Below are 15,249 nucleotides of genomic sequence, written 5' to 3' on the forward strand. Positions count from 1 at the left end.
CACAGGGAGATGACTCCGATGAACCCTAAGGCCCGTTCCTCTTCTCCCCATTCTCTGGATCTGTGACAGTCCCTTTCCTCTGACCGCGGATGCCTAGGGGCCTTGGCCAACTCCAATCAGACTCTCTCCAGAGAGCCCTTACCTTCCACCCTTCAGAGCCCCCAGCGAGGTTCCTGCTAACATACTATCCCAGCTGCCATCAGATGAACTCAGAAGCCCTCTGCCTGCTCCCTTCGGACTCTCGAATTCCCAAGGACTGGCTCGCGTGGGTCTTGTGTCCCCACCACAGAGCACAGTACTAGGCACACAGCAGGAGCTCAAGTTCCCTGAGCCGAAAGACCAGTCACAGGCCGGCATCACCCTACTCACCCCACCTCCCATCTCCCAACCAGCCTGAGATGCTCACAGCTGCGGGACGGAGCCCCTGGCTTCCCTGGGGAGAGAGGTGAGAATTAGCTGTTCTTTGGGTTTCTCCACAGCCTGCCCAGTTCCCATGCACTCGTGAAACTGGCCGCCGTGGGGCCAAGTCAGACCTTGCCACTGCAGGGCAGGGTGGTCAAGATTTTTCTGTCCCCAGCCTTGAGGTGTTTGCTTAAGTCACTGCCCAAAACATGATCCTGCCCACACCTTTGGCACACGTCCCACACAGAGCACACATGCAAGAGGCCAGCAGATGCAGATAAGGCCAGAGGCCCACGGACAGACAGAGGTGGCAGAATTAGCCTCCTTCTTGGGAGTTTAGCTTCAGTTCGCTCATCTGAAAACTTAACCGGACCAGCTCAAAAGAGAGGTGTGTCGGGAGGGTAATTTGTGAATACTTTGGCTTTATCTGCATAACTCAGTAAATCTTCAAAACCTGTTTGGTATGAGTGAGTGAGTGTGTGTGTGCATGTGTACGTACGTGTGTGTGTGTGTGTGTGTGTGTGTGTGTGTTGAGAGGTGTTGAACAATAGTGTTGGAGGAGGATGACCGAGCTGTGGGTCAGAGGGAGACACAGGGATGGGCTTACAGCAGAGAACATTGAATGGGCTCTGAAGTCAGCGGGCTTGGGGACAAGCTGGAAACCCCTTCTACAAATAGTGCTTCCAGAGGCAGCCTCTATCTTACCTCGTCATGGAAGAAGCCATCCTGGGGTTTAGAGCTCAGGTCTCCAGGCTCCAGCATTGGCGTGCCCTCTGCGGCCCCCCACCTCCCCCACCAGGGGAAGTCTGCCCTGATCTCTTTTCCCCCTCCCCTCAAGGGCTGAGCCTGGTGCCTCTGCTCTGCTCTCCCACAGCACTCCAAGTTCTAGATGATGGTGTTCTCCTCGTCTCCCTGTCCTCCCCACCAGAGCAAGACCTTTTCACGGGAAGGACTGTGCCTTATTTATCTCAGTATTCCCAGAACAGGATCTGGGCACTCGATCAATAAGGGGTTTTAAGTGAATGAATGAACGAATGAATGAGTGAACGAACACAGCTTTCAGTCCTGGATGTGAGGGTAAAGCAGCTTGCTAGCAAAGGACAATCTATTCTGCTCCAGAGAGAGGTGGAGGGTGGGTGCTTATCTGCTTTCACTGTGAAAACAATGATTTAACAAACCTCAAGACCGAGCTGCTTTGGGAGCAAAACAGTAGGTGTTTTTTTGCTCCTCTCTCTGTTTCTGACTCTCTTTTTCTCTGTGCTTCTACTGCTGCCATCTGCCTGTCTCTCTGTGTCTTTGTTTTCTTCCCCACCAGCCCTAACTCTGTCCCACAGTTTAACTCCACCCGAGATACCCCTAAACATGCCCTTTTGAGCCATTAGGGCTTCTCCCCGTCCTGTCCTCTGGTCATCTGACTTCTGGTCCGGCTTCCTCCTTCCTGGGTCTCCTGCTCATGACCAGTCCCCCCAGATTCTGAGACTTCTGTCCAGCTCCCTTGGTGACTCTGTAGAAACCTCTGCATTCATCTATCCTTCCTGTTCTAATTAGACTAGATCTACCTATCCCGAATTTTGCCAAAACAGCAAGAGAAGGATTGGAGAGGAAAGCCAACAAGTTCTCAGCCCCAGACCCTGTTCCAGTGGCCCCAGCCATCGTTATCCAAGTTACTTTTGGAGCTATACCTAAAAGGGAAACAAAGTGTCTAAAAGGTGGGGTCTTGTATAAGGTCTCAAGCTTCACAGGTTCAAACATAAAAGTGATAATAGTGGGCAAAGCATAAGATTTGAAACTATAATATCCAGGTTTGATTCCTTCTCTTCCTTCCAGATCTTTGTGACCTAATGACAAGTTATTTCACTTGACTCAACCTCAGATTCCTCACCTGAAAAATGAGAGCAACATGCCTACATGACATGATTGTTATGAGAATTAAACCAGATCACCTGTGTGAAAGTCAGATGTTACAATGGAAAGTCAATCAGACTAAGGGGAGGCTGACTCACATTAACAAAACTCACACTAGACCAACTGATAGACCAGAATGTCCATGGGTCATTTAAAAGAAACAAATACACCTGCAGGCAGCCCCAGATGCTCCAGCCAGTTGGGCAATGCACTCTCTGTTCTGAAAGAACCAAATTAAAACCAGAAGTCTCCCTGCCAGGCATGGTATCCCAGGAAGGGGACTCAGTTGTGTGATCTTGATAGCCATTGTCACCCTGGCTATAGGGAGAGCCTGATGCCTCATCTGCTTTCTAGGAATTGTCTGCCCAAAATTTAGAACAAGTCAAGCTACCCATGCCACTGGATAATGCTGGAGATGCATGGATGAAGCCTTGGCCTCTGGCTCTGCTGTGCTTAAAGACTCCATCAGACAATCCTTCCCTTATTCCATCAATCTACTCTGACTTCCTACTAAGTGCAGGCATGGGCCTGGGTGGTAGGGATACCAAAGTGAACAAAACAGACACGGCCACGCCCTTCTTATGGAGTTCCAAGTCTTTGGAGAAACACTGGTAATTGAAGGCATAATTACCGTCCGTTGTGATCAGGGTATCGTCACCATGGTGAAGCAAAGGGAATCACGGGAACCCAGCAGCTAAGCCAGTGTGGGAGTCTGGGGAAGGGCTTCTCGAGGAAGTGTCCATGCACACATCATCCTTCCTGCAGCAGATGGTAGGGTGGCTTGCATTCTAGCTCTCTGCAGTCATGTTCAGGCCCCTGGCTACACCCTGACAACTCTCAGTGACCTCTGGGTTTTTTGGGGCCCCACAGGCAATGCATCTATAAACTCTCCCTTGGGTTGGGCTCACAGACAATTCATTCTCTCATTCATTCAACAAATATTTATTGAGCCCTATTATATGAAACTAGCTCATTTTGCCTTCCCAGGGGGATTTTCACCTTGACTTCCAGGGAGGCCTTACCAAAGCATTCTGTACTTGTTTCAGCCCATCTCAGAGCCTTTGTTTTCTTCTGGAGAGATGGGAGGCGCAGAGCTGATGAGTGGCTTAGGGCTGGGGACAGAACTGGGAACCAGGTCTCTACTGCAGCCCAGAACGTCCCGAGGGCCCTCAGGGCCTCCCAGCCATGGCTCGTCCCCTCACTCAGGGGTGCTCAGAGGTCTACTGTCCCCCCAACACACGCCCAGCTCTCCATTCTTCAAAGCAAGCAGCCCAGGACCCCACCCTTCGGGTGGCCTCAATGGGTTCCATTGTCCAAGAGCCTCCTTGGCTTGACCCCAGCCCTGCGAGCAGCAGGACAGCAAGCTCGGAGAGGGGTCTGCCTTGTCCCCTCCTCAGCCTCCGCCCGGCCGCCTTGGGGGAGCCTGTGGGGCAGGGGCCCCGCTGAATGTGACCTATTGTCTTCGGGGTGGATTTAGGAAGTGCCAAGCTCCCATCAAACAGCTCTGCTCCTCAGGTAAAACAAAAAAAGGGCTGTTCATTTAGGAACTTTTCCCCTTATCTCCTTTTCCTATCTCCTCAGGCTTAGCTATGGTGTAGTGTTCAAAACCACTTCCCCTCGGAGCCAATCAGAAGCCGGGGCTCACCCCGTGGCCCTGAGGTGAAGTTATTTATAAACGCCTCCCTGGATTATTTGAGCAGAGCCCTTTCGCACACCTCGGAACACCTTTCGGCTGCCTACTCCCCAGACACACCTGCAGCCCTGCCCGCCGGCTCCGCTCTCCCACCGGTAAGCCCCACCCGCACCCCCCACCAGGCTGGGGGTCATCCTTTGAAGAGGGGGGGCAGCAGGGACACAGAGATGGGGTGTGACAGGAGCCCACCAGTCCTGGGGGTCTGGGCTGTTTGTCAACCTGAGCCCCAGGGGGAAAGCCGCTGTGGCCCCTGAGTCTGAGAGCAGCCCCCAGCCTCCACCTCTGAGGAGCCCCCTGGGTCCTCACTTCCAGGGAAGGACTTCAGCTACAGGGCAGGAGGCCAAACGGGGCTGTGGGATGGGGGCTCTCATGGAGGAGGTCTGCCAGACCCCAAAACAGAGTGAGGGGAAACAAGGGCTGCTTTCCTTCGCAAAGAACAAAAATATTGGATGGTCCTCGGGCCGCCAGCCTTTGAAGCCGCTGGCCGCAACTCTTCCCTCTTTTCAAGTCTTGGAAGCAAAAAGCTCGTAATGCTTGGCTCACCAGCCTGCTCTGTGTGGCTGTCTCCCCCTCCTTTTGCCCCCCCCCCAGATGTTCTCTTATTCATTCACCTCTCCACCAGCTCAGGGCACCCGTATGGGCGGCATGGAATCCCATTTGTCCCCATTAATCCTGAGAGATTGGAGGCGGCGGAAGGAAGAGAGCTGGAGGATTAGGAGAGGGGCGGCAAGGGCACAGCTCCATCAGTCCGGGGGAACTGGACTCATCCTGGGGCTGTGAGGGGTCCCAAGTCACCCTCAGACAGTGCCCCCACTCCTCAAAATCAGCCAGTGAGGTCCCCAGCCTAGGTCAAGCAAATCTCTTCTCTTTCTAGCATAAACTCCCCACTTACACTTGGCCCCACTGGATCTGAGGCACCAGGAGGAAGACCCACTTTCAGAGTGTGCCCCTCGGAGTGGGAGCGCGCCCCAAGTAGGGCGGACTGAGGGAGGGCTATGCCCCTGGATGGCTTCACTCACACAGACAACCCCGGCCCGGAGCCTCACAATCCTCCCCACTGCCTCCTCACAGCCAGAGCCCCACAGTCCCGGGGCGCAGAACCTGGCAAAGCCCTCCAGGGCAGCGTGGGGTGAACGCGCCTCCTCCATCACCGTGATAGCCTCTTCTGGGTGTTTCCTGGGCCTGGATGACTGTTCTAGGTGCTCATCTGTATAAATCCCTGGGGGCAGAGATGGACTCTTTTTTATCTCTTGACGTCCAGAGTCTTGGCACATCATTGGCGTTTAGAGAGTATGTGTTGAACCGAACCAAACAACCCGAGTCTGAGGCCAGCGAGCTCTTTGAGGGAAGGAGGGACCAGTTCAGTGCTGGCTAAGCTCTGGATTCCTTGAACGAGACCAGCAGGGTCCTTTCCTGGTCTCCTTGTCCACTTGCCCACTTCCACTAAGACTAACCCTACTCTCCTTGCAGACTTCCAGAAGTCTATTTTAAGTGTCCCGTGACCTTGGTCAGGTCTCCCCTGCTGGAAAGTGCTTTTCAAAGTCTGACCTCAATCCCTTTAACTGGAGCTTGTTTCCTCAGCCCAGCACCCATCCCTATCCCCAGCAGGCAGAGCAGAGAAGGAGGGGAGAGTGGGCGTAGAGATAAGGAGTGGGATTTGGGGGTGGTAGCAGTGAACCTCTCCCCAGCAAGGGTACCCGTCCCTAGAACCACCGGCGAGCACAAAGACAACTCAGGGACATCTCATCTTCCCCTTCACGTGACTGATGAGGAAATTATGCAGGGTGAGAAGGGGATGAGAGGTTTGCCCAAGAAACATGGGGGCAATAGATATAAAAGGATATAGATAAAATGCCTTGGAGACCTACAGCCCCTATACCCTCACTCCGCCTGTCAGGGACACAGTCCCCAGCTGAGACGCCAACCCTCCTACCCCATCCCCAACTCCCCCCACCCACCCACCAGCCACTCAGACATGGCTCTTTCCCTGTGGCTCCCACCCTGGATGCGGCGGGAAGCAACTAGCAGCTAAAGCAAAAGGGAAACCTCAAAGTGACCTTTCCTTTCCCCAGAACACAGCGACCGCCCAGGTTAGGACAAGTGATAAGAACGCCAGGGTGAGCTGGCCATGCCGGGGCTGCTCCCGTGCCTGGCACAGGTTCCCATCAAAGAACCCCCCACCACACACACACACACACAGAGCAGGGCTGAGGAGGAAGTCAGCCTGGGCCACAATGACAGGATCACCTCCAGACCTGACCAAAACCCCACAGATGGCTCTCTGCCTCCCTGCTCCCGAGATGTTCTACCCTCATCTAAAGAGATGTTCCACCCTTCTTCTCACCAGTTCTGGGAAATTTTAGAGGGACAAAGGCAAGAACATGGGCGGGGTAGACTGGGCCGGATAGGAAAAGAAAGGCCAAGAAAGGCAGAGCGACCTGCCCAAGGTTGCAGAGAAAGGAAGAGAATCCTCTAGAGTAATCGAAGAAATAAGAATAATAACAGGGTCAGAATTGGTTGCACTCTCACCAGGCATCCTTCCAAGCCTTTCCATGCATTAACTCGGGCACTGTGCCCAAGCCCATCTCTGCGCACAGTTTTCTACTGATGTAGACAGACCTAGTCAGACATATACCTGGGAAGAGGTACCTGTGGGCTTTCTTTTGTATGAATTCACTGTGCGGGTTATTTAAGATCCTGATGAGGGGCCCCCCCCGAAGAAGACCAGGAGGAGGTCTACTCAGCCCATACCCCCCCACACAGAGTCTATTTCCCCTTTGTTCCCCACCAGCTCCTCAGCTCCACAAAACCCCTGAATCCCCCTTGCCCCAGATGTGACCCCATTTCCCTGCCAAGCCTTGGAACTTGTCCACACACCCACCTCTCCTACCCTCTGCATGCACTTTCCTTCTGGCCCTCTACTTCCCTTAAGCCCCACAGCTTCCCCCCCAACCAGGTCTCTCCAGTAAATTGGGACCCGCCCCTCCTCCTCTCCACAGAAGGGGAGGCGGCAGGGGCACCCTTTTGTTCCTCCATATTGTCACATGGCACCTGCTATTTACCCCTGATCCGGTGGGGGATGGGAGGCGGAGAGGGGCTGACAGTGTTTGACGAGAGGCAGGGCTCCTTGATACACACCTATGGCAAGAGAGCCCTCGACTAGTTTCAGCGATGTGACATCACTCAGCAGGGCTGTGTTTGTTTAACTAGAGATCAAGTCTTCACGTCCCCTACACCTCTCCCTTGCTTGCTCCCTCTTTCACTTCCCCACCCCTAACCTAGCATGGTGGGAGCCCCTTCACTCCCCGGGAACCCCAGAGCAGGAACCCCAGAGCGGTCCACAAGAGGCGGTGACTCCCGCCACCTGGCCTCTCCCATCCCCCTCTCCCCCTCAGCCCACAGAACTGGCAGGGATGAAGTAACCCCCCTCCGAAGCCCCACCCCCCAAACCCTGTTCTTGGAATTAGGAAGTGTGACCAGGGCACCTCCTCACCAGCAGCTGGGGTGGCTCCTGCGGCTGCAGATTTGCCACTCTGTCTGTCACTGTCCCTGGAAAGCCAAGGGCCCAAAGAGGAGTCAGAGCCCCCCACAGAGCTCTCGAGAGGAGAGGTGGCACCCAGAAATCCCACTTCATCAGCTGCAGCGTTCCGAAAGGGGCACTCTGGATGCCACCGAGGGGACAACCCCCAGACAGCCAGAGCAGGGTCGTCCCTAGAAGGTCTGGGACCCAACAGGAGCAATTAAGATGGAGTCAAAGGCCTCGTTCGCATCCCCATACCACCTCCCTCTAAGACTCAGTCTCTTTATCCACAGAAGGAGAGGATTAGACCAGCCTCGGACGTAAGTTCCCTTCTAGACAAAACCACCTGAGTCGAGCTAGCTGCTGGGTTCACCTTATTTGTGTGGTACACGCTCAGGATGGGGAGAGCTTCCAGAGCCTTCTCCCCTTCAGAGCCTGTACCACCCTATTTCCAGAGAGGAACCAGCAGAGCATATGGGAACGGACAGATTCTGCATTCCAGTAAAGCAAGGGGGCTTTTTCTCCTCGGTTAGCCCATGTAAGCGGGAACGCCCCTAGCATCTGGCCCCCTCTGTAGGAAGCCTCCCCCTTCCAGAAGGATTTCCACCACCACGGCCCCCTTGCCTCCTTCCCATCCCTGGAAGTGACAGCCGAGAGTAGCCAAAGCCAACATCGGTGTGCAGGCTGGAGAGGCTCAAGTAAAGGGAGGTCAGAGGAGAAAAAGAGATCCTAGACCAGGGTGGTCAGGAAAGACTTCACAGTAGAGGAGAAGGAGGAGGAGGTGGAGGAAGAGAGCAAGACAAAGAGGAGAGGGAGGGGTGGGGAGGAGGAGGAACATAAGCAGATCTTAAGGATGGGCAGGTCTAGGGAGACAGAATGAGTCAGGGCATCAGAGGTAAGGAGGAGGGGCGCCTGGGTGGCTCAGTCATTGAGCGTCTGCCTTTGGCTCAGGGCGTGATCCCAGATCCCTGGGATCGAGCCCCGCATCGGGTTCCTCCGCTGGGAGCCTGCTTCTTCCTCTCCCATTCCCCCTGCTTGTGTTCCCTCTCTCACTGGCTGTCTCTCTGTCAAATAAATAAATAAAATCTTAAAAAAAAAAAAAAGAGGTAAGGAGGAAAGTGTGGACAGAGCACAGGGGTAAAATGGAGCCAAGCCTGTCTGGGGGTGCCGAATGGGGCCAGGGGACCTAGCCAACCATTCTACAAACTCCACCAACACAGGGCCAGATGGTGGAAGAACAAACACACCAAAATAAGGAGTTTGGGCTTGACCCTCCTGGGAATGAGGAGGCCGAGGGTTTCTGATCGGGGGGTGTAGGCTGGAGACGGGGAAATCAGTCAGAAGACTCATGCAATAGTCCAGGTGTGAGATAAGAGCTGAGGAGGTGAGGGACAGGAGGGACACTGGAAAGAAATAGCAATGAGATCTGATGAACAGCCGAAGGTGGAGGCCGGGGTGGGGAGAGAAAGGGCAGGGACAAATGTGGGGGTGGCCTGGGTGACAGAGAGGAAGATCCCACTGAGGAAATGGGGAAGTGAGGGGGAGCTGGGTTAGCAGGGTTCTGTGGAATCAGATGTTAACCCCCTCCCCCACAAACACACTACCAGAACTTAGAACCTTTGAAAGCAGCCTGGGAAGGAGCTTCAGGGGCCACCCACCACCTGCCAGGGGCACAGAAGCAAGATCTCCCATCACTCCCTCTTCCAAGGGGCTCTTCCAAGGGCCCCCCTCTTCGGGTCCAGCTCCCCTTGAGCATCTTAGCTATTCCTTTGGAGGCAGTCTGTTCGATGGCAGGGAAAGACCCCTTCCAGTCCTTCTCCCAAGCCAGGCTGGGGCTCTGGTTCCTCTGGACAATTATGTTCCTCACTCATTGCTCCCAAAGGGCTCAGGGAAGCCACCTGGAAAGCTAGACCCTTGCAGCCCCTGGAGAGGGTGGGGAGGAGAAGAAGGAGCGAGGGCACCTGCCTCACTGGAGGACGAAGGCCTGGAAGCCTCTGAATGGTCTCTCCTAAGAGGAAGGAAGCACCCTCCCATCTTAATAATAGTAATCACCACCGTTACTATTTACTGGGTGCCTGGGAAGCCCAGCCACTTCACACAGTCTCATTCCATCCTCCTGGCAACCAGCCAGGACTGTTATTATCCCCATTTACAGATGAAGAAACCGAATCTTTGAACCCAGGTCATTCTGGCTCTAAAGCGTGTGCTGGTTTTCCTTACACGGCTCTGTCTCTCACTTCTCCCACTGAAATGTCTCCCATGCTATTGCTCTTACTCATTCCTGCCCATGTCTTCTCCAAAACACCATTTCTGGATTCATTCCACAAGCATTTGGTGAGTGCGTACGAAGCACCAGGCGAGGGGCTGGGCGTAGGTGCTGTGGACAGATTCATTCCCTGGCCCCCTCCCAGCTGGAGAGCACCCTGGGGTTTGCTAGGCATACAGCCCTTGCTTATAGGTTCTTTTTTTTTTTTTAAGATTTTATTTATTTATTTATTTATTTATTTATTTGAGAGAGAGAGAGAGCATGAGCAGAGGGGAGGGGAGGGGCAGAGGAAGAGGGAGAATCAGGCTCCCCGCCGAGCAGGAAGCCGGATGCGAGGCTTGATCCCAGGGTCCTGAGATCATGACCTGAGCCGAAGGCAGCTTCTCAACTGACTGAGCCACCCAGGCGCCCCTGCTTATAGGTTCTGATGGGCCCCGGGGTCCCACGACCAAATGAATGGAATGCACCAGCCCAAACTTCATCAGCTTGGGTACAATCGTACTGATTATCGCAACTCACATTTGCCTCATTTTTTGTACGTTTTAGGTATCTCTTTCTTGCCCATAACTCATCTGACGCTCACAACCCTGTGAGATCGATATGTTACTCCTATTTTACTGACTAGGAATCCAAGGCTCAGAGAGGTGATGTCTGTTTCGCCTCACCATAAAGCCAGGACCAGAAGTCAGGTGTCTGGACCCTTAGTTACCGTACTTTCCATCTCTCTGCCATGTTCTCTTCCACGAAAGCCATCCACCAGCCTGCTCCCCTCCGATAACCCCTATGCACCCACGTTCTTTCATAGGAAGCCAAGGGACGTCCCTAGCTCCCTGAGTGGTTTCTCACTTTCAACCCCATCTCAAATCTTTTGCCAAACTGGCCACAGCCACCCCACACTCCCCACCTCCTTCCTTCAAACCTGCCCCACCTCCTCCCTCTCCCCCCCTTCCTCCAAGGTGCTCCCAGGGGCTTCTCCCAGCTGCCAGGAGCAGGGGACAGGAGCAGGGACCTATCATTGCAGGAGGGAGGGAGGATGTTTCCCACAGGGAGCTCGTCTGGGCCTCAGGGGCCCTGGCACCCAGCTCTGCCCTGTTCAGCTCCTGGAACATCAGCAAGGTTGCGCAAAAAGCAAGGAGGAGAGAAACACCAGCACACAAGGGTGGGGGAAAGGTTAGACACAGGAAGCCGTGGGAGAGCCGGCCGGTTCAGACCATCCAGATTTCCCCAAACGCGCCATTATCCCCCTGGGAAAACCTGTTGGTGAAGTCCTAGGTGTCTCTTTCAAGAAGGGTCCTCCTGAGGTCACCTCTGCCATCCCTCTGCCTCTGGGCAGGCCATTTTCTGTATTTCTTCCAAGCTGACTGGCTGAATGGTATGAGCCTTTCTCCCAGGGAAACTGAGGTCTGGGGAGGGAGAGGGGGCTTGTGGGGGCACCAGGGGCCAGGGTTGGGGGCGGGGGACAGGACCAACGGGCTCATATCCAGCTGTGACGACTCCTGAGCTTGCACTCCCACCTCCTCTTTGCCTGGTGTTTGGCGGGGGTGACAGTGACATCACAGGTGTGGCGTGCCAGCCACGTGCTGGGTGCCAAGCAAAACAGCCAGGACAAGTGTGTGCATCATCAGTGCCTGGGAAGGAAGGCCACCAAAAGAAGTGAGTCTGGTGGAAAGACCTGAAAGCGGGAAGGGAGGCACCTTGCTGGGTGGGGGTGGGGAAAACCAGAATAAAACCCTGCTGTGGGCAGAACCAGAGAGAGGGAAGGCCCAAGCTGGAGCTGCAGAGAGATGCCTCTCATCTTCCCCTCCTCTGCGTCTCCCAAAGCCTGTCAATGCCCCAGACATGAGCCAGCCCAGGCCCCGCTACGTGGTAGACAGAGCCGCATACTCTCTCACCCTCTTTGATGATGAGTTTGAGAAGAAGGACCGGACGTACCCACTGGGAGAGAAACTTCGCAATGCCTTCAGGTAACATGGCCCAGAGCCCAGACACCTCTTTCCTCTGCTCCCCATCAAAATCCTTTCTGCACCGGGGTATGGCTCCTGCGCCAGTATGGCTAAGACAGGGCTTGGGGAAGCCCTGGGGAGGGGAGGTTCAGAACCCTGATTTTAAGACCCTACTACCTCTCCTGGACTGACGCCCACCCCTGAAGGGTGGGGAGTAGCAGCAAGGGCTGGCCACAGTTTCAGAGTTGTAGGGCATCTCCAATCCCCGGCATGAGGTCTTGCCTTATTCTCAGTGCACTCAAGTCTCTCTTAGGTTCTTAAGGGAGCTCTAGATGGGCATGCCACCACCACATGGGCCAGTGGGAGCGTCAGCGCCCTTCCTTTAATGCCCTGTTCCCTCCTGATCAGGAAAGATCGGAAGCCACCACTCCGTGCCCTTTGTCCTCTTTCTCTCCTCGATGTTCCTTCCTTTTCCTGATCCAGAGACTGCCCAAAGGCAGCCCCTAAATTCCTGGGATTTCCTAAAGGGTACCTACCAGGATAGGGTCCTGCCAGACCCCTGGGTTCCTTCCACTCTCAGATCTCTGGGACTGTGCTGGTGGGTAGCAGAACCTCATCTCCAACGAGGGGGCTTCATGAGATGAGTTATACTCAGCCTGCAGAAACCCGAGGCTATGAGCTTCACCTTCCCCCTTCCTACACTCCTGGCCGACCTTGCCCAGTCCTGGCTGTGGGCTGGCTTGCTCTTCCTCACTCTGCTGGGGAAATAGCTGATTCAGTTACCTGGATTGAGGTCACTGGCAATGGCTGAAGTGGAGATGCAGGTGGAACTGGTTTAGGCTGCAGGAATCACCAACTTGAGTCTTCACTAAAAGCCCCGGTCCAACCCTACTGCTCCTGGGAGGCTCCATTTCTGCCCGGCTACAGCCAAAGCCTTGGGTGTTCAGTGTCTGGGCACCCTACCCGCTGTGGTGCTCCTTGGACAGGTGGGCTCTGCCAGCCTTAGCTCCCAAACAGGTGAAGTTTGGGTTGTTTCTGTGCCGGAGGGATGAGGGTATCCACTGTTGGCCTAAAAGATTATAGATTAAAACTATAAAGTGGTGGAGGGAACTAACAATTTCCACGAGGCTGGAATTGAGCCTTAAACAGTGCCTGACACACAGAAAATACTCCAATAAATATTTGTTCAATGAATGAATGAATGAATGAATGGCTAGAAAGCTAATCCCTCTGTCCACTTCCCTCTTGGCCGCTGAAGCCTCTGGATAGGTGTTCGGCGTATGTTTCCAGCTCTTCTCTCAGCTTCAGGTTGCCTTGCCTGACATACGGCAGGCTCGCAAGTAAGGCCGGGCAGGTATGAGCCCTCAAGGGGGTTGTGTGTCTTCCCCTAGTCAGCTCTTTATTTGTGAGTCCAGTTTTCCCTGCCACAAACGAACCTGAGCGAGTTCCTGCAGGGCTGGTTCTCCCTTAGGACAAAGCTTTGAGTTGCTTTAAGCTATGTGCCACTAGTCCAAAGCCCTGTCCACCATCCCAAGGATGCGAGAGGCACCCATCTGCCCCCAGAGGATGTTGATGGTGGTGCCCTTCCCAGAGTGGTGGTTGGGACAGAAAATCTGTCCAAGTCTCTGCACAGGGTACAAAGCATTGTCTGTGTTGATTTTCGTCTTGGGTGCCATCCAGGGGACCCAGTATCAGGGAAACTATTGTTAACAAGAGCAAAGAGCGGGAATTGGTGCCGGGAAGGAAAGGAGGCCTAATCAGAGCGGGCCAGTGAGTCACCAAATGGGCCCCGAGTATTTGAGTTCCCTCAACTGGGAGAAGAAAAGCAAATGCCTCCCACCCCCTTCCAGTCATCAATCCACGAGCTGTCACCCTTGCGTTTGGAGGCCCTTGTTCCTACCACTCCTGAGTTTCTATGAAAAGACCTCCAGGTATTCAACAAACAGGGAAGGAATCAACGTTCCCCACCCTGCGCTGACAAACGAACAGCTCCCCCGTTCTTTCCACCCCCACCCCCCATGAATTAACAGTAGGAAGAGCTCCAGCATTGGAGTCACCACACAGAAGGACAATGAGTCAGCAGAGACATACCCCGCAGGGACAATGGAGCCGTCTCTCGGGGGCAGTGCTAAGAAAGATGGCAGCAGCCCCTACTCTGACTGAGTTTCAACACCAGCCTACCCTTTCAATCATTCATTCACTCAGTGACTCGGCACATACTTACTAAATACTCCAATACAATGCACAAGGTATACAAGATGAACATGGGAGCCAGACTTTCGGCCCTGGTGGGGTTCGCTGTCTAGTGAGGACAATAGATGAAAAGGAAGTCATTATGACCCAGCACGTACAACAAGCTTCAGGAGCCCAGACCTGGGTGCCCAGGCCTGTGTTCCATCAGACTGGAGAAAGGCCATCCGAGGTGGGGGCTAAGTGACCACAAATCCATGCCTTTACGCCAAGTCTTGTGGACGTCCTAGGTGAGCAGCCAGCTCCAGAAGACGCCGAGCCAAAGGCCAGGGCATGGGGATGGCTCTCTAAGGAAAGCCCGGCCTGTCCTCCTCAGTGTCCCCGGCCTTCCGCACGGTGTGGGCGCGCACTGGATTCTGAGTGAATTCCGAATGATTGAGTGAATGAATCAATGACCAGGAACGGGATCTCAGAATCCCTCCCCCACTCGGAGTGTCCGAATCATGCAGTGCCGACTGGAAGCCTGCCCTCTTCCCCTCCAGATGTTCCTCAGCCAAGATCAAAGCTGTGGTGTTTGGGCTGCTCCCCGTGCTCTCCTGGCTCCCCAAGTACAAGATCAAAGACTACATCATCCCCGACCTGCTGGGCGGACTCAGTGGTGGATCCATCCAGGTCCCACAAGGTGAGGGGTCGGTGTCCTAGGTCGGCGTGGCCTGCTGCTCCCCCCTCGTCCTCTCCCGTCCGCCGTGACCTCCATAACCCAGCCGTGCCCCTAAGCCTGCAATCTCTTCGTCCCCTGCAGGCATGGCATTTGCTCTCTTGGCCAACCTTCCTGCCGTCAACGGCCTCTACTCCTCCTTCTTCCCCCTCCTCACCTACTTCTTCCTGGGGGGTATACACCAGATGGTGCCAGGTAAGCCCTCTCCCCTCTCAGCCGGCAAGATGGCCTGGCCTACAAGGACAGGTGGCGGGGCCGGGCGGCTTCTGTTTTCCATCCGCATTCCCCTAGAGCTGGTGCCAGTTGGTCCAGAAGGGACTGGCACTGTGAGCGTCAGTCCCAGGTCCACTGCCACCTTAGAGAAACCAGGTAGCTGTCGCGAGCTCGGTTAGGCGTCCCTGTTCTGTCTCCCTCCCTGGAACGTGGGGAGGACTCGGTACATCAGGATATACTATGTGCTGTAAAGTGCCGAACAGACGTGAGAAACTACGGAGTCACTCTCAGGCTGGTCCCTGCAGGGACACTTGGAGCTCTCTGGTGCGAAGTGACGTGGAGAGAAGGGGCCCGGTCACAAGGCCTGTGTCTGGGTCAGGCACTGCTTGTGTTTCCAAG

The 15,249-nt window shown here is 54.6% G+C and overlaps 1 protein-coding gene across 2 annotated transcripts in view; it reads left to right on the top strand.

Moving 5' to 3' along the window:
* The first annotated feature begins 3,939 nt into the window (after positions 1–3,939).
* The window catches only part of SLC26A9 (solute carrier family 26 member 9), a 28,543-nt gene continuing 17,233 nt past the window's right edge, over positions 3,940–15,249 (top strand). The window contains exons 1-5 of one of the 2 annotated variants that reach the window (XM_087856565.1): positions 3,941–4,095; positions 11,335–11,439; positions 11,608–11,750; positions 14,462–14,601; positions 14,722–14,832. In XM_087856565.1, coding sequence (XP_087712691.1) covers positions 11,626–11,750; positions 14,462–14,601; positions 14,722–14,832 — 376 coding nt within the window. In that variant the 5' untranslated portion in view covers positions 3,941–4,095; positions 11,335–11,439; positions 11,608–11,625. Of the gene's footprint in view, positions 4,096–11,334; positions 11,440–11,607; positions 11,751–14,461; positions 14,602–14,721; positions 14,833–15,249 lie in introns of both variants that reach the window. The other variant, XM_045787889.2, reaches the window with a different exon arrangement.

Source organism: Ursus americanus, chromosome 2, assembly GCF_024610735.1.
Source record: "Ursus americanus isolate L20-20 chromosome 2, mUrsAme1.1.p, whole genome shotgun sequence".
In the NCBI taxonomy this organism is placed as follows: Eukaryota; Metazoa; Chordata; class Mammalia; order Carnivora; family Ursidae; genus Ursus; species Ursus americanus.